This window comes from Exophiala spinifera, assembly GCF_000836115.1.
Source record: "Exophiala spinifera strain CBS 89968 unplaced genomic scaffold supercont1.4, whole genome shotgun sequence".
NCBI lineage: Eukaryota > Fungi > Ascomycota > Eurotiomycetes > Chaetothyriales > Herpotrichiellaceae > Exophiala > Exophiala spinifera.
In genome coordinates, this window is record NW_015622516.1 from 262 (window position 1) to 25,579 (window position 25,318).

The 25,318-nt window shown below is 50.9% G+C and overlaps 11 protein-coding genes across 11 annotated transcripts; 7 read left to right on the forward strand and 4 right to left on the reverse strand.

Annotated features, from left to right (window-relative positions):
* Positions 1-939: 939 nt before the first annotated feature.
* Positions 940-2,589, reverse strand: PV08_05177 (uncharacterized protein; the record flags this gene model as incomplete). Its single annotated transcript, XM_016379521.1, has 4 exons — positions 940-1,136; positions 1,188-1,289; positions 1,343-2,503; positions 2,565-2,589. 4 exons carry the CDS (start codon positions 2,587-2,589, stop codon positions 940-942), a joined length of 1,485 nt encoding a protein of 494 aa, XP_016235348.1.
* A 785-nt stretch (positions 2,590-3,374) lies between these two features.
* Positions 3,375-5,486, forward strand: PV08_05178 (uncharacterized protein; the record flags this gene model as incomplete). The annotated part of the gene is made up of 1 exon (XM_016379522.1): positions 3,375-5,486. One exon carries the CDS (start codon positions 3,375-3,377, stop codon positions 5,484-5,486), a length of 2,112 nt encoding a protein of 703 aa, XP_016235349.1.
* A 696-nt stretch (positions 5,487-6,182) lies between these two features.
* On the forward strand, positions 6,183-7,595 carry PV08_05179 (uncharacterized protein; the record flags this gene model as incomplete). The annotated part of the gene is made up of 1 exon (XM_016379523.1): positions 6,183-7,595. One exon carries the CDS (start codon positions 6,183-6,185, stop codon positions 7,593-7,595), a length of 1,413 nt encoding a protein of 470 aa, XP_016235350.1.
* A 1,783-nt stretch (positions 7,596-9,378) lies between these two features.
* Positions 9,379-10,478, forward strand: PV08_05180 (uncharacterized protein; the record flags this gene model as incomplete). Its single annotated transcript, XM_016379524.1, has 3 exons — positions 9,379-9,483; positions 9,539-9,817; positions 9,876-10,478. The coding sequence occupies 3 exons, from the start codon at positions 9,379-9,381 to the stop codon at positions 10,476-10,478; spliced, it is 987 nt and encodes a 328-aa protein (XP_016235351.1).
* A 78-nt stretch (positions 10,479-10,556) lies between these two features.
* Positions 10,557-11,840, reverse strand: PV08_05181 (uncharacterized protein; the record flags this gene model as incomplete). Its single annotated transcript, XM_016379525.1, has 1 exon — positions 10,557-11,840. One exon carries the CDS (start codon positions 11,838-11,840, stop codon positions 10,557-10,559), a length of 1,284 nt encoding a protein of 427 aa, XP_016235352.1.
* A 618-nt stretch (positions 11,841-12,458) lies between these two features.
* On the forward strand, positions 12,459-14,066 carry PV08_05182 (uncharacterized protein; the record flags this gene model as incomplete). The annotated part of the gene is made up of 1 exon (XM_016379526.1): positions 12,459-14,066. One exon carries the CDS (start codon positions 12,459-12,461, stop codon positions 14,064-14,066), a length of 1,608 nt encoding a protein of 535 aa, XP_016235353.1.
* A 146-nt stretch (positions 14,067-14,212) lies between these two features.
* On the reverse strand, positions 14,213-15,709 carry PV08_05183 (uncharacterized protein; the record flags this gene model as incomplete). The annotated part of the gene is made up of 1 exon (XM_016379527.1): positions 14,213-15,709. One exon carries the CDS (start codon positions 15,707-15,709, stop codon positions 14,213-14,215), a length of 1,497 nt encoding a protein of 498 aa, XP_016235354.1.
* A 575-nt stretch (positions 15,710-16,284) lies between these two features.
* PV08_05184 (transketolase) lies at positions 16,285-18,610 on the reverse strand (the record flags this gene model as incomplete). The annotated part of the gene is made up of 4 exons (XM_016379528.1): positions 16,285-17,041; positions 17,089-18,058; positions 18,120-18,382; positions 18,429-18,610. 4 exons carry the CDS (start codon positions 18,608-18,610, stop codon positions 16,285-16,287), a joined length of 2,172 nt encoding a protein of 723 aa, XP_016235355.1.
* A 576-nt stretch (positions 18,611-19,186) lies between these two features.
* Positions 19,187-21,030, forward strand: PV08_05185 (uncharacterized protein; the record flags this gene model as incomplete). The annotated part of the gene is made up of 4 exons (XM_016379529.1): positions 19,187-19,753; positions 19,809-19,999; positions 20,071-20,605; positions 20,677-21,030. The coding sequence occupies 4 exons, from the start codon at positions 19,187-19,189 to the stop codon at positions 21,028-21,030; spliced, it is 1,647 nt and encodes a 548-aa protein (XP_016235356.1).
* A 1,216-nt stretch (positions 21,031-22,246) lies between these two features.
* Positions 22,247-23,305, forward strand: PV08_05186 (uncharacterized protein; the record flags this gene model as incomplete). The annotated part of the gene is made up of 1 exon (XM_016379530.1): positions 22,247-23,305. One exon carries the CDS (start codon positions 22,247-22,249, stop codon positions 23,303-23,305), a length of 1,059 nt encoding a protein of 352 aa, XP_016235357.1.
* Positions 23,306-23,823: 518 nt separating this feature from the next.
* On the forward strand, positions 23,824-25,101 carry PV08_05187 (uncharacterized protein; the record flags this gene model as incomplete). The annotated part of the gene is made up of 4 exons (XM_016379531.1): positions 23,824-24,289; positions 24,343-24,462; positions 24,521-24,742; positions 24,794-25,101. 4 exons carry the CDS (start codon positions 23,824-23,826, stop codon positions 25,099-25,101), a joined length of 1,116 nt encoding a protein of 371 aa, XP_016235358.1.
* Positions 25,102-25,318: the final 217 nt, after the last annotated feature.

The following is a 25,318-nucleotide window of genomic DNA, read 5'->3' on the forward strand; positions in this document are numbered from 1 at the left end:
TGATATAGTATAACAGGGGTAGATGGGGAAGCACCAGGTGCACAGGGCTGTAGTCAATCAGGTGACATGAGCCATGAGTAGAGATTCATTCGCAGGACATCCTTTCATTCCTTGCAAAGCTTGTTTGACCTCTCCAACCTCATGGAACGTTTATCAGGGCATGTTGTTAATCGGGGGCAGCGCAGAATGCAGGGCTCTTCCGAATGTACTGTTAATCGCTTAGAACACGCTTTGCTGCGTAATCGAAGGCGTGCTTAACTTGAAACCTGTAGACAATGCTGAAAACTTGACCGGAATTGACGGTCTCCTCGAATGACTCTATACATGACTAGAGAACTGTTACAAGTCGGCCTGGCCGCAGGCCGTATTCGAACCCATGATGACGGACCAGGAAGAACGGAGGAAGATACACCCATCACGTGACAGGTGTGCCACGTGATGTGCTCCAGCTGTGGTTGTAGCGACTAATTAAAAGTAAGGGAGCGACCTGTCGCTATATGCACGTAAGAGCACGCAAGCAAATATAGCAGCCGGGAATAAGTAGGACCAAACCCCGCCCTAGAATCACACGGCCGAAGGTATCCAGCATGGCAGAGCAAGCATGAAGCAGGACTCCTGTTACGACCATGACAAGGCTGAGCAACGTCACATGATATCAATCGTAACTCGAGGGTTACGATTGCAACCAACATCATAAGGATACCACATGAGAGACATATGCGACACACCTACGACACGGAAGACACTGTATCCGGACGGAACAGAAGGATACCGGTTTCGGTGTCGACAGCCTCGCTGTCGACACAAGGTACTTATAGCACGATGTTGCTAGGACCAAGTCCTGCACTCTTTCTTCTTCTCTAGTTTAATCTCTTAGTATTGTGCTGTCTACAAAGCAGATTTCTCTGACGATTTGTACGAGCCGTAACAACTCCTGAGTTACAAGACCTCAGTGTGAATGCTGACTTCCGCCTTCTCAGCCATACTCACGTCCTTAATGGCGATTTCCTTGGCTCTCTCAGAGGATACACAGTGATAGGTCTTGAATTGCCTTCTCGGAACCTTATTGACAAACATCTCATCAATTTCCTCAAGGCTTCGACCTTTCGTCTCGGGAATGAGGAGGAAGAAGAAAACTTGAATATGTCAACTCTTCTTCACGTAAGGCAGGTCGGAAATGAACTCACTAAATGCAATTGCATTTGACCCAACCCAGATATATCCATACTTTGCTCCCCAGTTCAAATCATCGGCATTCAGGAAGAATGGCGTGCAGTACGAGATGAGCCCTAAGACGTTGTTAACCTACTATCCAACGATGTTTCCAGAAGGTGAGACACACAATTAAAGAAGTAGTTGATACCTGTCCCCAGACCGACGCTGAAGACTCTTAGTCGAGAGCTGACGAGTTCGCCCGCGATCGGCCACGTGATTGTACCAGTGAAACCATTGTAGAAGAAGTTGAACATCAGAGCAAAGCCAACAAGTGCTTTTCCTGCATCCTTGGATTTGCCGGCAATGCTCAGCAGTCCAATAGCCAGCATGCAGATACAGCAGCCCCCAGCACCGATGAGCAACATGGGACGACGTCCAAAGAATTTGTGCATCAGAAACATTCCACACAAGGCACCGAAGAGACCCATACAGTTCTGGATAATCGTAGTCTGGAAGGGGTTTCTGATGCCAGCCATTTGGTAGAAGAAGGTTCCGTACGAAATGGTGAACCAAACCCCAGAAGCAGCGTGCGATGCAATGGCACCCGCAGACAAGATCGTTCGCCTCAGGTCAGTGTTCTTGAAGATGTCCAAAACTGAAGTTGTGGAAGCCAGCTCCTTCTCATGTTCAATGCCTCGTTGCATCTCGATGAATTCTTCGTCGAGCAATTCTGGTGACAGGGAAGTTCCACGCAATTGTTGGAGTGCGTTTCGGGCTTCGACCGTCTTGTTATGGAGAAGAAGCCAGCGCGGCGACTCTGGCACGAAGATCATGAAGATGCTCAACAGGAATGGAATCGCGAACAGTGCAGCAAGAGGGATCTGGTACGCATGCTTGTTCAGCATGTTCTTGCTGTAATTGTCCGCAACCGCACCCAGGATGCTGCCGGTATTCACCCAGAACCCGAAGAACGATGCGAGGATAGCTCGGTGATGCGCTGGAGAGACTTCCACGGTATACGTATTCGAAAAGAGAATGAAGAAGCCATTTCCAAGGCCGAGAAGAATTCGGCCAGCATACAGCCCAGCCAGACTATTAACGCCGACTTGGACACCGCAGGCGACCATTGACACCACCGCAGCCACCCAGATTGCCGGCCTGCGCCCGAACCTGTGTGCAAACGGCCCGGCGAGAATGACTCCAAGGATCGTGCCGACATTGAGGAAGCTGGAGATTAGCTGTTGAGGCTTGGTATGAATATTCCAGCCGCTTTTGACCTTGGGGTCCTTATAACCGTATACCTCGAGAAAGCCGATCATTGCCTGGAACCCAGCAACGGCGGCCGTATCTGTCATCGTCAGACGTTGAGATACGAGGTGATGCTTGTTGGACTGTGGCAGAATACTCACCAAAACCGTATTGGCAATTGGCCATTGACACGGCGCAGCATATCAGGAGACATTTCCAGTTGCTCAACAGATGATTGTTTCTACCTTCACTGATCATTACGGATGGTGATGGCGTGAATCGATCGAATCTTGTGGAATTAACTGGCCAGCGTCGAGGACTACCGGCGTGACTTATGTACCCCAGGATTTGAAATGTAATCCCTGCCTGCAGCTGGGGCTCTACCCATACCTATGGTATCTCAGTGCGGGACGACATGGATGTGGAACTGTTAAGGCGTTAAATATGGCAGTGACCCGGGGACGGAGAGTGACCGGTCGCTCGAATTCCGCCAATCAGGAAGCTTGTGTGAGTGCAAACAGATCAGCCTCATTTCCTGAGACAATTCTCAAGAACCCATCCACCTCCTCAAATGCCGAAGAAGCGCTGTAGTCTCTACCGAGTTCCGCGCGGGGCCCTCGTCAATGCCTGGACTGTCTGCAGCAGCTCCTCTTCCATGCGAGAGTGGGAAAAGCGGAATGCTCTTCCACATGAACCCACGCTCCGATCAATAGTGCTTCGAAGCCACTCGGCAGTTCAACTTCTATGCTTCGTTCGCCGGCACAATCCCTGGCTGAGATTAAGTGTGGTACGCTAGAAACTCTCAGGCTCTCGGTTACTAAAGTCGGGACTTGACTCGAACATACCCTTGTCCATACTTCAGAAGAGTGCGCACCTTAACATAGATTCGTGCCTCTTGGATGAAGTTTTCAATGCACTACAAGATAGCAACTCAACCGTACTGTTCTGGTATATGCCTGTGAATTTCCACCATGGCTAAGGACTCTGGAGACAAATCTGCCTGCTACTCAATGAATGTGTGTCAGAAGATTCTTCTCCAACATGCTGTTGATCATGGTAATCTGTCTGTCGAGCCTGGTAAAGTGATTCGCATCTGCCCAGACTGGTTTTTGGCCTCGGAAGTTGCGTGGTTTGGTATGAACAAGAGCTACGAGCGTATGGGCAGGCCTGGGTTTAAGCGAAAGGACAGATTCTGGCTCGCTGGTGACCATGTCGTCGACCCCAGAGTGAACAACAGGCCATATGAGCGATCCTTGATAGACGCTTGTGATCGTATTGCCGAAGAGTTGGATCTTGGGGATAACTATGCCGGCCACAACACCACGATCATGCACACGGAGTTCTATCGGTCGCGCTGTCAACCTGGAATGTTGGTCTTCGGAGCAGACTCACACACCTCCTCAGCCGGTGCACTAGGCAGCCTTGCCATTGGGGTTGGCATCACGGATATGGTCCTGCAACTTATAACGGGAGAAACATACCTTGAAGTCCCAGACGTGGTCCGTATCAATTTTATCGGGGAGCCTCCGCTTGCTATCGGTGGCAAAGATGTGATCCTCGGAGTCATGCGACAGCTAAAGAGGAATACGGTTGCGGCCGGACGACTGGTGGAATACTGTGGTCAAGGGCTTCAATTCCTGTCGAGCGATGCGAGGTTTGCTATTGCAAACATGACCACTGAATTTGGGGGCATTGGTGCATGTGTTATCCCAGATGATATCACTCTGGACTATGTTGAGTCTCGACACGATCCACGTCACAAATCGAGCAGCTTATACTTTCGCCCTGATGCCGACGCACAATACATAGCGACCTATGATGTTGATCTCTCTAAGCTAGACCATTTTGTTGCGCTTCATCCCTCGCCAGACAACGTCGTCCCGATTTCAGAGGCACAAGACCAACTCTCTCATCTGGATGGGGTTTTTATTGGCGCGTGCACAACAACAGAGGAAGACCTTGTTTTGGCTGGCCTTGTGCTTCGCACAGCTTTGGCACTGGGATATAAGCCGGTCAAGCGAGGCCTGCGGCGTGTCACTCCCGGTTCGATATCGATAGTCAAAAAGCTCGAGCAAGCGCACCTGTTGGAGGAGTATGAGAATGCCGGCTTCCAGATTGGCGCCCCGGGATGTAGCTACTGTGTTGGCATGGGTGTCGACAAAGCGGGCAGGGGAGAAGTATGGCTATCTTCGCAGAATCGCAACTATCGCGATCGAATGGGTCCAGGCTCCTTCGCCAACATTGCTTCGGCTGCCACTGTTGCCATTTCCAGCTTTTCCATGTCGCTTCAGAACCCGGCAGAAATCCTTTCGATGATCGACATGCATGAGTTTGACGAACTGCGAGCACACCACAGAGGTGTGTCACGGCCATCTCCAACTTATAGCGAGCCTAGAGTCCCGGCTTTTACTATGCCGTATTACATACATGAGCAAGATTCAAAGGTCTCACCTGGAGAAATGGCCAGTATGCCAGACATCATCAAAGGCCGGATCCAGCGGTTCGGCACCAATGTCGACACCGATAGTATCATCCCAACCGACAAGTGTCATTCCCATCTTTCGCCCGAGGACGTGGCGCGTGGTGCGTTCTGTTATACTCGTCCGGAGTTCTACGACCGTGCTCAATCAGGCTGCAACGTTGTAGTCGCCGAGGAGAGCTTTGGGTGCGGCTCATCGAGAGAGCAGGCTCCAAAAGCATTGATGTGGGCTGGCATCGAAGCCGTCATTGCCAAGTCGTTCGCCTTCATTTATCAGCGAAATCAGGTTAACAATGGTCTCCTGGGGATCAAACTACAGGACGAAGGCTTTTTCCAAGTGGCCCAAGAGGGGAAGGAGATAGTTATCGACATGAAGAATAGGCAGATCCATTGCGAGAACAAAAGTTTCCGCTTCGACCTTGAACGGATTCAGGAGCAGCTTTTACGAGAAGGTGGCCTAGTACGAACATATGAAAGGTACGGCCCGAGTTTATTCGCAAAATTGCAGGACCTTGATACAAAAATTGGAGCACCATCGGGAGAGGTAGAAGGTAAAGAGAGAGTACAGATTTCCAACCCAGGTGTGAGGTCATTGGATTGGTGAGACCTTTCTCATGAACATGCTTGGTATCTTCAGTGAATGATAATCATTGTCATGTTTCGCTCCACTTAAGCTGTCACAGCAAGTATGGTTTCCTGACAAATGCAAGGTATGGGAGACGGTGTCAATGGGAGAGCTGTCCTTGAACGAATTACAAGAGCATGATCACGGCTAAAGATATGTGTAGGATCATAACGTTAAACAAAGTTAATTACATTGTATAGCTATGTAATGGCCTTGTATAAATAGTCATCGTGAGTTGTGCTGCTTCGGAAGTCTACACGCCAGCCTCGCTCTCGCAAGGCTGCCTCGGCTATCCTTCCTAGTCCCCTGGCCCGTTGTCACTGGTTTGTGTACTTGATGACCTACTCCCGTCAGGTGTCATGGTCCCACAAAACAAGCGCACACCCTTTTTCGGGATGCTGAAGTCGTACCTAGAAGCAGCAGGTGGGGTGAGCCCGAAAGAGCGCGCACAGTGAGCAGATTGTCCACTTCTTTAGCCGCCAAGCACCCCCTCTTTCTCTACTATATCCAGTCAGTGCCTCCTCTCACCAAAACGCCAGAAGACTGCGTTGCACGCCATTGACGCCTGGCAAGCGTAAGGTATTACTGCGGCCGGAGCACAAATGAGACATTCACAATAGACGGATTGTTCATTACCTTCCATTCCAAGGACTCTAACACTGGTGGCTTCCATTGATGGATCTTGATACCGCCAATACTTTCGTCTCTCCAGGTGCACTCTCTGGTGAGAGCGCATTTGATGAGTACGCCTCCAATCCGCGTTTCCAACAGTTGCAAACGGAATTGCGGTCATGGCTCTTCGTAGGCGCCAACAGCCGGGACCATTCGCCAGAGCCAGAGCTCACGCCCGAGGAGCACAACCTCTCCGCCAGTTACAGGCCTGGTCATGAGTACCTTTGGGAGCACATGGTGAACGGCGCAAGTCAGATCCCTCCGTTTAAGAAGATCCATTATCTTCAAGTATGGATCACTGACTGTGCCCCTTGGCTTGACATGTTCGACGGCGAACGACACTTTGGACAGCAAGTGCCCATCATCGCGCAACGGTCCGCCGCTGTTCTGCATGCGATGCTTGCAGTTGGCGCTCGTACGGCGGAACGACAAGCCCGGATAGAATTATCAGGGTCGCACGACAGTCTCGAGCTATACTCGCAAGCAATCACTTCGCTCACCTCGTCTCTGAGCACGAGGGAGCCCACGGTCGTGCTGACTGCGTGTCTACTGTGTGTTCTGGAAATGATGAGCGTGAGTCCGCGAGATTGGAGGCGGCATGTTGAAGGGTGTGCGGCGCTCTTTGCTTCCTTCGGAATTAACGGGTTTTCTGGTGGGTTGCTTCAGGCTGTCTTTTGGTGCTATGCTCGAATGGACCTTTGCGGCGCCATCATTGCCAACGGGACAGAAGCCACCGTGCTAGGCATTGATAAGTGGATCCGGCTTGAAGAATTTAGCGGTTCTGATGTTGAAAAAGGGGAGGAGATCAACCGACGATTCTGGCTGAAGGGTCAGCAGGTTCCGGACATGTATGCTAACTTTGCCGTTTACCTTTGCGCAAAAGTATGCGACCTCCTCGTCCGCCGAATCAAGTGTGTCGAAATGGGAGAGGACAACGGATGTGAGCACGGGAATCTCGAATCGGAATGGACTCAGCTATGGGGTGATCTTCAAGAATGGCTCTCGAGACGTCCTGTTGAAATGCTTCCAGTGAAGACGATCCGAGATGGTGCTTTTCCGAGAATCTTCTTTTCCCACTGGGCTGCGATATCTGGCAATCAACTGTTTCATACCGCGTGTATCTTGATGCTAGAAATTAAAGGGATCCAGGAGCTTGATCGCCCAGAACAAGTCTACTCACCCTTGTGGCACGCACGGAGAATCGTGGGGATTTCTCTGACAAATCCTCATCCTGGATGTATTAACAATGCCATTCAGCCCCTCTATGTTGCCGGGAAATTGTTCACGCACAGGGAAGAGCAGGCGATCATCGTAAAGCTGATTGATTCAATCGAGACACGCACCGGCTGGGGTTCTCGATGGCGGATCAAAGATCTCGAGGCATTTTGGGGTTATCATCGAGGTACATTTACATGATCCTCTGGTGACACTATTGGTGTGCTTATCCTCTCCATCGAGCGAAATTACTTGGCCACTTAGTTTCGCTGCTAAGCCGATATACGTTACTCCCAGGCGAACTTCCTCGTCCGTACTAACTACAGGCACTGCCTTTATACCGGTGTCGGAAGAAAGGCTGAATCACGAGGAGTATACTCACTGCGTGCGAGAACGCTGTTAAGTGGTACCGTATTTCACTCTGCATCAAGGCTCTGCTTCAATAACATTACCGAGGACGCTGAGCCGCATGGAAAATGAGACACTAGACTCACCGACGTCGCATAAGTCAATTCCATTTGGCCACCATTGGAGCTTCACACTCATACCTGATTCACGACAATCAGCATTATTTTTTGCATCAGGGCATCTGGCCATCGCAAAACCTATTCACATGGCCACCTCATCACCCAAGCTCACAATTTTCCATCATTCACTCAATCAGTTTGCCTCCAAGAAACATCCTTTTCCTCTCTCCTAATTGCAGCGGGTGATGAGGCAGCAAGACTCCGACTCTCAGCGCCATGGGCCGAGACCCTCAAGATCCATGAACCACAAGTATCGGGAGGCAGTGGCGCGCATCGACCGCCTGCTCAGCGCGTACACCAGTTTATGAGGCCAATCAGCGGCGCTAGTTTGTGCGGCATACCAAGATTGAGGTCTCGGCAAATTCGAGCTGATAGGGCAAGGAGGCGACGCGAAGGGTGGGGTATACCGAGGACAATTGGGACAAGGACATAACATTGAACTCTGCATGGGTTTGTCCTGTACCTGTAAGCGTGTGAATTGCCGAAAGACTCTTCTTGCCTTGCCTTGCTTTGTCTAAACCCCCTGTCCTTTTGGTCTGATTTCTTCGGCTGCAGTAGCAGCATGAATCTCGAGAGTTTCGACTGCTGACTGAAAGTTGAATCAAACGCAGGACGGCAGGATAGTTCGCGCCGAGTCGAAGTGGAAGAAGGTTAGGGTATAGGAATCGATGAGTACAACGTGACCACCAAGCCAGATTAGGAGAATCAATGATATGTTTATCGTCTGTTTATGCTTAGTCCGCAGCCGCGGATTTGATGAGAAGGTCGATGCTTGCCAGGTCCAAAAAAGAGCATGTGTCAAGTCAAAATAGTTGTTCCTCGACATGCGGACATCGAAATCATTCTTCGGTACGAAGCACAGTGTTCGCAACCTACCTTCACATTTGGGCCGTCACACATGTCTCCCTCGTTAGCGTGATCCTGTGGCGTACCAAATGTCGTAAAGTGAGCTTATCAACGGCCTTTTATCTGAACATGTAAAACATTGTCTGGTAGTTTAGACCTGGTATACCGACCCAGACATGCTTCGTGGCGACGACAGTTGCATTTGTGATCTTTTGGAAACAGAATCGAATTGAGCATCCAAATATGCCGCTGAGGAGATTGGAGTATCTGCGACTGACTAACACACCACTTCGTCTATGCTATATCCGGCATCGGACCAAGGCGCAGGGTGAACCGCGCCAAATTTTGCTATTTCAGGAAGGTGTAGGCACTACCTTTGAGACTACGTGGACGAAACTCCAGTCTGAAGATTCGGAACCCGCCTTAGGAGTAGAAGAGGTCTCATTTACTGCACGCGTCATGCTATATGAGCACCTCTCAATCAGTGAGGTTCCTTGTTACACCTCAAGAAGCGCCGAGAATTAATTGTAAAGCTACAGTATATCCTGCAGGCTCAAACAATCTTGATCATCAGCATACTACCTCATCGCTGCGGGATTGTACCATCAGCTATGGGCCTTGATACCATTACACTAGCCTCGGGGCATCAAATGCCTCTTGTAGGCTTTGGAATGTGGAAGGTCCCCGCTGACAAGGCTGCTGACATCGTTTACAACGTGGGTGAACAGAATGAACTCTTTCGTCTTTGGCGCATAGCACTCATCTTTGTAGGCTATCAGAGAAGGATACCGCCTCTTTGACGGGGCGTACGACTATCAAAATGAGAAGGAGGCGGGTGAAGGTATCAGACGGGCCATCAAGGACGGGCTCGTGAAACGCGACGAGATATTTGTAACCACGAAGCTGTGGAACAACTATCACCAAAAGGATCATGCGTTACAAATGGCCAAAGCACAGAACGAAGCATGGGGTCTTGACTATATCGACTTGTACCTAATTCACTTTCCTGTTGCGCTCAAGTACATTGAACCAGAGAAATTAAAATATCCTGTAAGTCACCCCCAGAGAGCGGCTGTCACTCGACACCATCAATGCTAAAACGTCATAGGCATGGTGGATGGATGTAGAGCACAAGGTAATTGAAACAGCTCCAATACCACTCCAAGAAACATGGCAGGCCCTCGAGGAAGTGGTCGACATGGGTATCGCTAAATCCATCGGCATCTCAAATGCGCAGGCCCAGACCTTGTATGATATTCAAAGATATGCGCGACATCCGATCTCATCGCTCCAGATCGAGCATCATCCTTATTTGGTTCAGCCCGAACTCGTGGAGCTTGCTCAGGAGGAGAAGATTGCAATCACAGCTTACTCGTCGTTCGGCCCGCAAAGCTTCTTGGAGCTGCCAACGGCATTTCGAGCCAGGGCGAAAGACGTTTCTCTTCTCTTTGACGTGGATGCTGTGAAAAAGGCGGCTGCGAGAGTGGGCCGAACACCTGCACAAGTTCTCTTACGGTGGGCAACTCAGAGAAATATTGCTGTGATCCCAAAGTCGAACAATTCCACTCGATTGCAGCAAAACCTGGAAGTCGGAAGCGATAGTTTCACGTTGACAAGTGAGGAAATCGTGTCGATCAGCGCACTCGACAAGGGATTGCGGTTCAATGATCCAGGCTTCTATCTGGACAAGCCGCTGCGGATCTTTGCATAGAAGCTAGCCAATATTGAAGACCTACAGCCTTTTTTAATTCTCTATATCTCTATCGTTTGGGTAAGTACAATGCGGTTCTCAGCAAATGATCTCTTGATCGTCCACTATCATGACCTTTATGCTAGTTTGGGATGGATCTGCACACAGTTTCATTGCCTCGGTCGCCCGTTCCAAGGGAAACTTATGAGTGACGAGACCGTCCAAGTTCAGTACTTGGCTGTTGGACAGAGCGTTGATGCCAGCAGGCCATGTGTCGTTGTACCGATTCATAAACCTCAGCTGGGTTTCTGCGAGACTGAGATGCATAAAAGGCAACTTATCCATTAGGCTTCGCCCTACTCCGATGACCATAACGATGCCGGCTCGTCGGCAGGCGTATGCAGCGGTGATGACACTAGATTCTATTCCTGTACACTCTAGCACAGTCGCTGGTGCACTGTACTCATTCACCTCCAGGATGCCTTTCTCGACGTCGCGACTTCCGGTACATCCAAACATAAGTCTGATGTCTTCGGCGCATGCTAAAGGTGTCTTGGAAGGTTGAACGAGATATGTCTTCACTCCAGGGACAAACTTCCTCGCGAAATCGAGACGTGCTTCTTCGATATCGGTAATCACGATAGGCCACGCCCCGGAAGCTCTCACCGAGGCCAGCGCGATCAGACCAATCGGTCCAGCCCCACAGATCAAGACTGGTTTTCCAACAGAGATTGATCCCTCGCACTGCCGAATGGCGTGGAGATTGACTGAGAGAGGCTCCAAAAGAGCCCCTTGGACGAATGTCATTCCATCCGGGATCTTGTGGCAGTATCGAGCTTCATGAGTCATGAAGCGACGAATCGTTCCTCCATTGCAGACACCGAGAAATCGAACCGACTCGCACAGGTTGTATTTGCCCGATGTGCAAAGGAAACAAGTGTGACAAGGGACTTGAGGCTCGATAGCAATCCTGTCCCCTGGCTTTAAATGATTGACAGCTGTCCCTATCTCTAGGACAACACCAGATGCTTCATGACCCAAGACATGAGCGTGGTCCACTCTCAGGGGTCCTATGGCGCCGCGATGCCACAGATGCACATCTGATCCACAGATTCCTGTTGCGCGGACATGGATCAATACCTCTGTCGGCGAGGGTGGCTGTATGGAGCTCTCTTCCATGCGAATCTCGTGGCTAGGAGTAACGTAAAGAGATGGGTTTTTATAATGTCCATATCTGTGAGCTGTCGTGGTATCGTTGCTTACAGACGACTCGAGTTCTGTGCTGATGGCTTTGATTTGGTTTGCATCGACAGGCTTTCCAGGAACGATAGAATATCCATTAGTAATCCGTTGAGGATCCGTTACAACGGCCGAGGGCGACATTCTGCTGCGAGGTCTGTTTTCTTTGTCTGCGTCGTAGATTGTTCTGTCTATAGAACGGTATAAATCCCAGTTGACGTTGAAGTCGGGCCAAATCGTATTTGCAGAATCCTTAGAATCCCGCGTTTTGCCGTGCTAACTCGGTCAAAAATTGCGCCCAAGAGCCTCGAGCAGATGAACTGTACCAGATTGGTTGGAGGAACAAAGCATCAAGCGACATTGGGGGTGTGGTGCTGCGGGCTTAGTCCCTAGGATCGGAGAGGCTGCTTTGGGAATGTCTAAGCACTGCTCGAGCGGAGGATGTTCCGTTTGCAAGCTTGTGTGGAAAAGCCCACCAGCCTTTTGAGGCGTTGGTGGGTGAACTCCGTACATGCTAGGGTTTCCCAAGTTTGTATGCTCCCATTGACGAAATAACTAAGCCGAACAGTCTGACTATCGACAACGATTTTGAGAGAGCTACGCGTGCGCAGGCAGAGCGACAGCGGCACTAGTCCCAACTGGGTCACAGACGATGGGTGCGTGACACTACCTAAACAGTCAATCTCAGACGGTTCTTACAGCTTCCACTTTTGTACCACCTTTCTTGACTATCACCACGAGCAGTTCGCATGGTGACCTCCAATGGCCGACCGAAGCGATGGAAGCGGTGTCCCCACCCAGCGTCGTGTTCGAACCGGCTGTCTTACCTGTCGAAAGCGACGACGAAAATGCGACGAAGGCAAGCCGACGTGTAAGAATTGTGTTGACAAGAGCCTTTCCTGCCGTTATGGCTTGAACATCACCTTTGTTGATGGCACACCTAACGAAAGTACCGCGACATCGCACAAGACGGCACGACAGACAACAACCCGCTCGGTAAAAGCAACTTGGATTAATGGGCCTACACGTGAGGACTCCAGACCGTTGGTTCTCTCAAATGATCCGGTGACTACATTGTGGTCGGGGCCAGACATTTTCCCGATTGGAAGCGTGTCGCGAGAACAATTTACCGAGACATCTGATCGCTCGAACTTACTTGCAGGATCGCCGGTCCTTCACGATTTTGATCAGGGAGATACGCCATCAGCCTTTTCCCATCAGCTACCCGCGCTTCTTGACACAAGCCCGGCTTTACGATCGGGTCAAGGCGATGTCGCTGAGTTGGATCTATTGACATTCTATCGCTATGAAATTGCCGCCCGACTCGACTTGGGAGTCGGGCGTCTCTACTTCGGCGTACACGTACTCACGCGAGCCTTGTCAGAAGTGTCTCTCTATCAAAGTATCCTTGCACTTGCTAGAGCCTATGCAGGGAACAAGAGTCCACTTGGAAAAGGTACCGGCGAGGAGGATGATGCCGCGCAAGCGAATAGAGCTGCCCTCGTCGCCGACCCTGAAGACAGCGCCGCAATCTTTACAATCCTGACGTTAAGAAAGTTGCACGACGCACCTCCTTGTGTATGGCACGAATGTATGACAAATGCTTTGGAGACTACCCATATCTCGCTCGATCAGTGCGTCGACGAGCAATGGCAGCTGCTCGCACGACTCGCTTTGGCGGCGAGTTTGACAGCCCCTTCAGCAAGCCAGAGTATTCGTCTGTCCTTCATCCTGCAACGAGCGACGCCTATCATTCCTGACCAAGTTTTGACGCAACATCAGCAACTGCAACAGGCTCTTGTCAACCTCGCTCGGGCATTGGTCATTACCCGAAGGGACACTGGCGCGCGACTGTCCGCTGGCCGACTTCCACTCATTTCTTCGTGGCAATCATGCTGGAGCGACAATCAGCTCTGGTACTCTGCTCGGCGCGAGGACATGAAACAAATACTCGAAGTTGGCGAATTCGATCCTCGACTATCAGTCGCTAATAACACCCAAGTGCCCTTCCCAATCCTCGCCTTTAGCAACCTATGTTCTCTTGTAGGCAATCTCACCCACCATCTCACGGCTTTGCTTCTGCTGCAATTTAAGCCGCGCGCAATCAGGGCTCTTCCGGAGCAGGGATCATCAACATCGCCGATATGGCATGCTCAGAGAATGATTGGGATGGTGGTCTCTGTCCACGAACGCGATGTCTTTGATCCTCTTGTAATCGCTGGACTCGTATATGCGGCCAGGAGATTGAGTCATCCATCCCAAACCACGGTCGTGGTGAACATATTGAAGAAGGTCATGGAGAGAACTGGGATGCAGCTACAAGGAGAAGTTGAGAAGCTGGACACTGGCCAAGCAAACTCCTTTGGTTAACATTAGGGAATTCAACGCCCTGTTCTTACCATTTGTTGAGGCTAATCCACAAATGTTGCCCTCGTCCATTCAGTTGCGATTTCTCGACCAGAAACGGTAAGCAGTGCTGTGTACATATCCACCTTTCGCTTGCGACAATCTGGTAATCATGAGTGGGGGTTTTCTCCCTTTCCAATAGCGTCAGTAACGGTATCGAAGACCTCAGATCGACCTCCGAGTAACTTGCGGTTCGTTGTTTGTACCACAACCCGCTTGTACGTGGTCAAAGGAGGCTTTCCAGTATCTGTGACCTGGAGAATAAAATGGAGAGTCATGCCCTTCTCAAGGGCCTGACCTGTAACAATGTTGACTGCGCATGTCTCTGGTGGTGGCAATTTGATCTTTACAATTTTCGCCCCGGCAGGTTCGACATCGATGTCCGGAACAATCCAGTGAACATGAGACTGTGCGGCCGTTGGCTCCTTGTACTGAAACCATTCAAATGAGAGTTCATCGCCGTCTGGATCGTAGCTTTTCGACGCGTCGAGAGTCACTTCCTCTCCAGCTTCCATCTCAAGTAGTAGCGGCTCGGGACCTGGCGAGCTATCATTGACGATCACAACTGGCTCGTGATTTGCCTTGCTCCGATCACTCGTCAGGGACCAGCGCATGCGTGCGGCAAAGCTGTCCTGGTAATGGTCTCTCCATCGCCAAATGGTCGCCTGGTTGCTCAGGTGTTTCCGACCATCCATGCCTATCACGGTGTCTCTCGCGTCGGCGAATTGCCTTGCTCCTCCACCGAGGTCTATCAGACTGTAGCGGCCGCCCCAGCTACCCCAATGAGGATTCTCTGGAGATCCAAGGCCGTTCTGAACGTGATACAGAAACGTGGGCGTGTCCCCTTCCATGATAAAAGCATATGTGGGATACACACTTCCCAATGGACCGATTTGGATGTTCTCTTTGAGCCATTCTTTCGAGACCTTGGACGAATCAGGGCCTCCGTGATCAACAGGCATGAGTACATCTCCAGAGATGCCAGTCCACGCGGCACATCCGTACTCGCCCCAACCGTGCACCGAGCAGATGTAGAATATGTCGGGGAAATTTGAGCGAATCCATATCCCCGTGTCGTCCTGATCGGATATTGTGTAGACTCGCAACCTGGCACGAAAGCGAGCAAATTCTGAAGCTGTTCTTTGGCGTTGCACATGCTGAAGAGCCTGGGCCAGGACATTGATACCGCCCCAGCAAAGGAGCCACAGCGGTTCCTCGGACTCATCGACACGCCGTATGAGGAGTTCGGTGCCCTCACTCGCCGGAACACCATCCCTGAGAGCTTCTTTGCCGTAGAGTGATGGGCCAGATTTAATGATGGAGAGGAGGTAGTCTGCGGTGGGATATTGATTGCCCGGATGGACGTGGGCGTTGAGATTGTTGACGACCTGACCGTAAGCATGCACAATCTTTTGCATGTCTTCCGGGTGCACGACCTTTCTCATCCACGTTGATGTCGTCGCAACCAAACCGAGAGTGGTGAATTCGTTCGAGTACAACAGATATCGGACCAAGGACTCGGCGTCGTCCGGCTCGTTTGAAATGTCCGAAACAACAAAGATGCGAGGCTTCGTCGAGCAGTATCGCAATCTACGTGGATCCGCCATGTCTCTTACAAGTCTGTTCTTGCGGCAAATTGGTGTCTGGAGAGTCTGCTAGCCTTTTCAGCTTTTTCGTCTCCTGCACTCCGCCTGACTAGGATACGAGTCTCGCCGGTTGGCACTGGACGTGTCGCATGATATATTGCTGTCACACTGTGGTCTTACGCCATCAAGTCCGGCAGGGAAATCCCCGACATAACTGAAATAATTGTAGGCTTGGCAAGCGGAATTATTCAGTCATTTCAAGCTGGAGTGGCTCGACTTGCCTGAAACGGAGCGATTCTGGCTTCTCATCGGCTGTGGATCTATCCTTCATGAAGCACGATGTGGTAAGGTGTGGTCTTTCCTCCCTGAGTCCTTGGTCACGAGCAGTTAGGGTGCACATCGGGTTTACCAATTGCCTAAGGAATCAGCTTTGGGATAGCCGAAGGCATTTGTTCAATGCGTCACTTGCATGCTCAGGGACTCGTATCTCAAGGGACCTAGATCTAACGATGCGTAGCACGGGAGTAGCAAATATCAAGAACAACTGAATGGTATTATTGTCTTCTTTGCTTCCAGCGCATTTGGTTGTTATCCTGTCATTCATCTCCCACACTAGTAAGTTCAACAAATTCGTATCTCCTTTCTGGGTCGGCATGAAAGGACTTTATAAATCCTAGGATCCTAATGACCATGGAGTCCACATTAAAGCCAAAGAATTCGTACGCCTTTGGACCCGGCAATGACTTTCCGAAGCGAGTGGTGGGCATGCAGACGGCGGCATTTGCATATCTCTCCCATCCATTTGCAGCATATGCCTCGACCACCACAACGGGAACCCCAGTATGCTTCTGGAGGACATCTCGCCGATATTGATGTGATTGTTGCTCGAACAATCGTTGGCAAGGAAAAGATACTGTCCGTACTCTGAGCCCGTGATGATTCCGTAGCTCTGTAGCTACCTTCATCGCCAGGTTGAGTTCGGCACCGACGCCGATCAAGGTAAGATCTGCTTGTTCCGCTTCTTCGAGAACGTAGGCTCCTCTTGCGACACCCATTCTTTTCGTCAGTCCGGTCAGCTGTGGGAGAGCATGGCGAGATGTGGAGATGAGCGAAGACATGTGTCTGGCTTTGATTGCAGCCATCCAGGCCCCTGCGGTTTCCTCGCTGTCGCCCGGTCGAATGTAGAGGAAGTTCGGCATCGTCCGGTAGAGAGCGGCAAGTTCAATCGGCTGGTGCGTTGGACCATCCTCACCCATGCCAATTGAGTCGTGCGTGGCTGCATGGATGACCCGCAGGTGTTGTAAGGCACCCATACGGACGGCGGGAGCGGCGTACAGATAGAACATGAAAAATCTGTAAATCGTCAGCCAGTGAGCCAAACTACGATTGCCCTTCCATACGAGGAAGTTACTGGAATGAACATTCCAGGATGGTAAGCTGCCAACCCATTGGAGACGGCAGCCATGACATGTTCGCGGACCCCGTAGTGGATGAACCGCCCCAAGTAGCTTCCAGTACCACAGTGAGGAGGCTCGAAGTTCTCTTTGGCCTTCCAGTTCATATATACAGATGGCTCAAGGTCAGCGGTGCCAACCATGAACTGATCAAAGCGTTCTGCCAGAGGACCAAAGACTAATCCTGAGGACGCCCGAGTTGCAGTGGCCTTTGAAGGAAAGGCTGTAGGGATCAATGATTCCCAGTCCGAAGGCAAATCTCCGCTTTGGCGCCTCACATAGTCCTCTGCTAGCGTAGGATGGGCATTGCTGTATCTGTCAAAGAGTGCTCTCCATTCGCATACCATGGCCTCGCCCCGTTGTGGAAGCTCCTTGAAAAAGTCCCGCACTGTCTCCGGAATGACAAAGCTTTGGGTCGGATCAAACCCGTATAGTTCTTTCAATGATGCTACTGCATCTGTGCCAATGGCCGCGCCATGTGCGACAGCATTGCCTGCCACGGATGTGTCGACTCCAATGACTGTATGAACGTTGATGAAGGTGGGCAGAGCCGAATGTTTAGAGGCCTCAAGAGCTTCAACGAGGCCATGGACGTCCCAACACCCATCGTTGATTTCGATCACATTCCAACCGCAAGCTCTCATCTTGGAGTTGATATCTTCAGTATTTGTCAGACTCACTGGACCATCGCAGGTGATCTGATTGTTGTCATAGATGACAGTTATATTGTTAAGGCGCATGTGTCCTGCAAAGGAGATGGCTTCCAGCCCGACTCCTTCCTGAAGACATGCATCTCCAACCATGCACCAGATATGGTCTGATACAACGTCAAATTCTGGTTGGTTGAATTTTGCCGCAAGGCTTTTCGAAGCAACAGCAAGTCCTACAGCGTTGGCAATACCTTGACCCAGTGGACCTATTTGCACAATGATCAGTTTCAACTTTGTCAGTGTAGAAGTGTAGAAAGGGCTCCTGACCTGTCGTAACTTCAATACCTTCGTGCTCAATTTCGGGGTGGCCTGGGCATAGCGCATCCACCCGATCAGAATGATAGGATTTCAGTTGCTCAAAGGTCATATCTTTGTAGCCCGTGAGGTGCAGGAAGGTGTACTGGAACAGACACGTGTGGCCATTTGACAGCACAAACCGGTCTCGATTGATCCAGTCCGGCGTACGGGGCGCGTACTTCATCACATATTTCCACAGGGCGACCCCGATGGCTGCCATACCCATGGCACCGCTACGTCTTCGTCAGGGAGACAATGGGCGGAAAGAACAGCACTTACCCGGGGTGGCCGCCATTGAATTGTTGGCACAAGTCTGCAATGAGTACTCTGAATGTTTTCAACACCAAATCTTCCACGGCGGTCAGACTCTTTGCATCCGTCGATTGCCAACCCTTTTGGCTATATTTGCTAACACCCAACTCGCGTTCACAATCGAGGTTGGAGAGAACACCAGGCGCCATATTTTGGAGTAACAACTTTCGCACTGAGATATGGTATTGCAAAACGATTGACAATTTGATGTGAATCTCTGGTCAGGGTAAACTCCGTTACGGGATTAGACCTTGGGAGTACAATGTCCAGCAGGCCTGTTTGCGCCGAGGCCTTGAGTAGCTGTACTTAGCCAAGTTCGGGTATCCGCAAGGGTTCCTCCTGTATATTTGTAGCATGATGTTCGTGATTCGCCGAAGACCAGACGTTGCCGGGGCTGCCAGTCGTCCGTTTGCTGAATGAGGGACACGCAATCAAAGTTGATGGAACCTTTCTAAATTGGGGAGTCATAGGCACTTTGAGAAAATTCTGAACGGAGGCTATGGCTCCCTAATATGGTTAGGCACATTCACCCGCGATTTCGGCAGACTGTCTCGTGGCATGCCACCCCATGATCTGGATGCTCCGCAATCGACTACTTAAACAACGTGGAGGGATGTGCATCGCTGTGGAGATCATTTAGATTCGAAGAACTCGAGTTGTGCAGAGCCAGACAACGCTCACCCAACGAATACCTGACTCGTCGGCCAGTATACGCCGTTCCAGCCATGACAGACATCTCGAATTTCGAGGCTGACCTTTCGCAAAGCCCAAGAGCGAAATCCAAAGCCGAAGTTTCCAACACCAGCCACGTCGACAACCTGGACGACGAGCAACAGCAACTAGCTCATCTTGCAAACCAAGAAGATCATGAGCTAGGAGTATATGCATCGCTTCGCAAGTATCCCTGGGCTTGTGCATGGTGCGCCTACGCCTGCTGGACTATCATTTTGTGCAGTTTCGAGCTGCAGGCTGCAGGCTCTGTCTTAGGTATTCCTACGTTTCGCAAGGACTTTGGGGAGGAGTTCAACGGCAATTACGTCTTGCCTGCTGCTTGGCAGTCTGCTTTCAACGCTGCACCCGTTGCGTCTGCAACATTCGGTGTTCTTGGGGCCGCGGCAATTGCTGATTATATTGGTCGTCAATGGACCCTCATCGGCGCACTTGTTGTTTCTTTTGCCGCGATCACGATGGAATTCGTTTCGACCACGAAGGGGGTTTTCTTTGGTGGCAAATTCCTCAACGGGTTCGCAACCGGAACCATCCAGGCGGTTATGACGACATATATCGGAGAGGTATAGTTCACACAACTCACCTGGAGGGTTTTCCAATTGCTGACAGAATTCTCAGATCACCCCCCTTGCTTGGAGAGGCATCTTCACAGTGGGGATTGGTATTGCCTTCGGCATCGGTCCCCTCGTTGCATTCATCATCGTCAATTACACCGGTGACGTTGAGACCCGTTGGGCCTACCGTACGGTATTTTGCTGCCAGTATGGTTTTGCAGCCATCTCGGCCCTACTTGTTCTCTTCATGCCCGAGTAAGTACCCAGTATTTTCCTGTTGCTGCCTTTATTATCTGCCTGAAGTCTTATTCAGTTGGATTCTCTAGGTCTCCTTGGTGGCTGGCGTCGAAAGGCCGCAACGAAAAGGCCTTGAAAAACTTGGAAAAGCTCGGACACAAGGGTGAGGAAGGAAGAAAGAAGCTTGCACTGATCGAGTTGACACTCGAGGAGATCAGGCGCGAGACCGAAGGCGTGACGTACCTTGAATGCTTCAGGAAATCGAACCTAAGGCGAACAATGATTTCCATCGGACCGTTGATCATTCAAGTTCTCACTGGTATCACCTTCGTGGCCGGATACTTCACGTACTACTTGCAACTTGCAGGGTATTCGACGGAAATGAGTTTCCGAATTCAGATTGCCCAACCCGTTCTGTCCATTGTCGGTAATCTGATGGCCGCCGCCATCATCGATCGCGTGGGCCGACGAAATCTCACGCTTTACGGCCTTTGTATCTTGGTTGTGCTACTCTTCATCGAGGGAGGTTTGGCCACGGGTGGCAGTCCCGCCGAGATCAAAGGCACTGTGGCTATGATCCTGATCTATAGCTGGATGTATAACGTTTCCATCGGGTCTACAGCGGTATGTCCTTTTTTTTTGAACCTGGCTCTCGTTTCTGTCTTTGCCCACATCGACTGACGTCCAGCTTGCAGTTCGCAATCATGACCGAGACCTCAACTTCCCGGCTCCGTGTCAAGACTATCGCGATTGGCTTGGCCCTGCAAAATGCCATCAACGTCATGTGGCAATTCGTCCTGCCCTACATGTTCAATCCAGACAAGGGAAACTTAGGGGGTAAAGTGGCTTTTGTCTTTGGTGGGCCTAGTTTCCTCTGCATCGCTTATCTCTGGTTCTTCCAGCCCGAGACAGCAGGTCGGACGTACGAGGAACTGGATGAGATGTTTACCAAACGTGTTCCTCCTCGAAAGTTCAAAACTTACAAACCTGAGGCCCAGACGAAAGGCGAGGTTGTGACGGAGTTGCACACCAAATCCGCCAATGCGTAATATGGCGATCATACTAGGCATATCTATGGATTCTGTCTCTCGACTCGTCTGGGCAAGCCATCTGAGTGATGGTGCATCTCGTCGACGAAGGGAGAACAGCACTTGTAAAAATATCATGCGTCTACATTGCCTTGCTTCATTTAGTACTCCTGCGGGGTGTAAAGACGTCCTCGGAGGAGGTTCCCGCAACTCAGACTGTTCAACGTCGAGCCACTTGTGGAGGAACACTGCATATTCCAGATTGGAGGACGAATGCTGCACACTCCGAGCGAAGTTCGGGGTCTTAGCCAAACATCTGACATTCATTCCTATGGGAGACTGAGAGGGCATGCGTGGACAGCTTGAAGCACGGGATGGACCAATTCTGGCCGCGCTTGAGCGAAGGAGTGTTTTTCAAACGCCAGGGATATCACCCTGGCAGCTCGACTTCTCAGAGTGATGTACGCTCCCATGATTGAATGGAGCCTGATCCAAGCCAACCTCAAGAGCGCCATCGATGTGAATGTCAAGAAAGGCTCAAAGATGGACTGTGGGTAGCACTCCCAGCGCATTTGCCAACACGGTAGAGCTCGACTGATGTCACCAGCGTCCTCCGAGCTTAGAAAGTGTCTGAAGTTCACCAGGGATCCCTGACGAAAATACAGTGTAGCAGAATCCCCGGAATCAACATTTAGTTGGCCATCGGTGACTGTGGTATGCAAGATGTTAACAACTTGTTCTCGCTTTGAGGACTCTCCGAGAGGGTCCCTCGATGCCATTCCGACATTCCTGTGCCGGGAGAACTCGGTACTCGAGCGGGAGAATCCATCAACCGACATGGTGGAAGCCACACTCTGAAAAGCGAAGGCTTCCTTGACAACCCTTTGTCGAGATCCACAAGCATTGAGACACGAAAGAGCTATCCGTGCTTTCAAAGGTCTGTACTCGTGAAATCCATGTCCTTGTCACCAACGCCAGCCAGAATTAGCTCACTGGGAGCCTGAGTGTTACTCAGGCTCAGAGACATGGGAGGTGGAAATGTCGGGGTAACACTGGCTCAGGATTAACGGATACAAGCAGTCTAGCGAGTCTCCTGCTCCGGCCAAGGCTGACTAATGTATTTACCCCAACTTATGATGGCTTCCAAGCGACTCTTTCATCATTCTTGTGTTAATGAGTGTAAGATTCCGATCTGCCTAACCGTGCCTACCAAATGCGCTCTCCTCGGGAGAACAGGATGTCGCTGCCCACGGTCACATCTCGATGGGTCATCAGACCGACGAAGGACAATGGGTTCGACAGCCTCCAGTATCAAGATTCCGTACCAATACCTCCACTCGGAAGCCATGACTGTCTCGTTCGTTTCGAGGCTGCGGCGTTGAACTATCGTGATGTTGCTATCCTTCAGGGCAATTATCCTTGGGCTGTGAGAGAAGATGTCGTACCGGTGTCGGATGGGGCTGGGACGGTCATCGCTACAGGTCAAGATGTCAGCGAATTTCAGGTAGGCGACAAGGTGTGCACCTTGTTTCATCAAGGATGGCAAGAAGGACTCCTGACTCCAAAGAAACGAGTCACAACGCTCGGCACCTATCTCGACGGCGTCCTGCGTCAGTATGGCATCTTCCCAGGGAAGGGCCTCGTACCCATCCCTAGGCACTTGACGATATTCGAAGCGGCAACACTTCCTTGTGCGGCCGTCACTGCATGGAATGCCCTGTATGGCCTTCCCGGACGAGCGCTGCAGAGGGGTCAAGCTGTGCTGATACAAGGCACTGGCGGAGTCAGCCTTTTTGCGATGCAGTTCGCACTAGGGGCAGGGGCAACGGTCATCGCGACAACGTCTTCGTCTGCAAAGGAAGAGAAACTCAGGGCAATGGGAGCGCACCATGTCATCAACTACAAGGACAATCCGCACTGGGGCGAAATGGCCAAACGGCTGTCCCCTGGTGGTGAGGGTATGCACCATATCATCGAAGTCGGCGGAAGTGCGTCGATGGCGCAGTCGCTGAAAGCTATCCGCATTGAAGGACTCATCTCGTTGATTGGTTTTCTGGGTGGCAAGGATGCGGTGTCACTTTGCAATTTTGGAGACTGTTTGGCGACTTTATCAATCATTCGCGGAGTCAATGTCGGATCGAAAGAGCAGTTCCTCGCCATGAACGACTTCATGACTGCTCACAATATCCGGCCTGTAATCGATGACCAGGTGTTTTCTCTGGAAGAGGCCAAGAGTGCATATGAATTCTTATGGAATCAGAAGCAGTGGGGGAAGGTGGTCGTTCGTATGCGGTGAGAGCGTCATACAATCTGCTGAGCTTTTTTGGCGAGTTCAATGGCTACTCTTTCTTGTTTTCCGAAGAGCTTTCTCTTCATTCTTCAGGTATTGAGTGTAGAGAAGGTGGTCACCTAAATGCCAATTATTGCGCGTAAAACACTGGCCTGCTGGTGAGTACACGCGACTGATGACTGTCGTGCCATCTTGATTCATCCCCTGACACTCTCCGCACTATCAAGAACGCGACCCCACGAACTCTGACCATCTCGCCCTATGTCAGCTTCTCCTACCCTTGCAAGGATACAGCCAATAGCAGTCTGAGCCACATCCCTCCTCTGACGGTGCGCCGAGTCCTTGGTATTGTCTACCGGCGTCAAAGCGGGGTTCATCTCCAGCTTTCTCCTTCCCGTATATGAGGAGGCCGAGGCAGAGGCTCACTTCAGCGAATCTCCCCTCTCCCGAGCCACATGTCGATTCAGCTTCAAATACCCTGACCTGATGTTGCTATTCAAATCTCGATGCCCAACAATACCGTGATGGCGACGCCGACAGTTTTCAAGCGCGTGAATCGCGCAGTGCTCCAAGCGGCCTCTGCCCCTTTGCGTATCCTGCACTATGCATCTACCGACCCGCTGATCACTGGTGCAGCTCTGTTTGCGCTTACTCAAGCACCTTCACGATACCGCGTCCGTCTGCTTTCCGCGCTGCGCGCGAGAGGTGTCTCGTCTGATCGCATTGCTACACTTGTCAATATCTTGAAACTTCTCTTCGGTATTGGTGTGCTTCGGAGGCTCAACCAGGTCCTCACTGCACTCGCGTTAAACATGTGGCACTTGCGAAAGCCAGGAGCTCCCTTCCAGTTCGGCGCGGCTGGAAAGCCAGAAATCATTGTGGTTACAGGAGGATGCAGTGGGTTCGGTTACGAGATGGTGAAGGGCTTCAGCAAATATGCGAGAGTGATCATTCTCGATATCAGCCCGATACCTCCTGAACTGGCAAAGAGTAAGCGATACACGAGGCCATGCACGTAGTCATCTAGCTGACCAGACGTTCAGTCCCGGACGTGCATTACTACCAGCTGGATCTGTCGGATTTCTCAGCTATTGAATCCACTGCGGAACAAATTCGCCTGGACCACGGCAATCCAAGTGTGCTCATCAACAACGCTGGCATTGGTACGCGATTTTACGCCCAGGCTTTCAGGAAATTTTCACTAACTCACAACTTCCTCAGCTACTGGCACACCCGTTATCAGCAGTAGTGCCAAGCTAACGGAGAGGATCTTCAAAGTGAATATCGCATGCCACTTTATTCTCATCAAGGAATTCCTGCCTGCTATGCTGAAAGCAAAGAAGGGCCACATTGTCACGATCGCTTCCATGGCTAGCTTCGTGACCGCTCCAGGTCTTGTTGACTATTGCTGCACAAAAGTTGGGGCTTTGTATCTAAACGATGGTAAGATCCTGGACATCCGGCGAGGTCTCCCTGACGCTAATATTCTCGTAGGGCTTCGCGCTGAACTGAAGCATTTTTATGAAAATGGTGACTGCATTCAAACAACTTCTGTGCACCCAAGTTGGCATGATACTGGTATAGTCAAGCCATATGCACATATCCTGGAGAGGAATGGCGTGAGAATGGATCCGGCAAGCAATGTTAGTGACGCAGTCATTGAGCAGGTTCTTGCCAGCAGAAGTGGTCGGATCTTCATGCCCAGAAGGGAAGAAGGAAACACAAGTATCAGGAGTTGGCCTGTCTGGCTTCAAGATGCACTTTTCTACACCCAGAGGAACAAGAGGATTGTGGAAAACTGACTGATGTGCCAACACGCTGTGATGGCACGTACTTTCGACGTTTGAAGACAGCTGTCATAGCAGTCTTGGGATTCTGATTGGGTTCGAGTACAGCACAGGATGTGCCTCAAACCTGGCTCAGTAGCTGACCTTAAGAATAGCCACTCCATATCTATCTGCCGCTTCGCTGCTCTTTCCTGTGCTGCTCACCCTCCTACATCACCTCCCAAAACAGCTC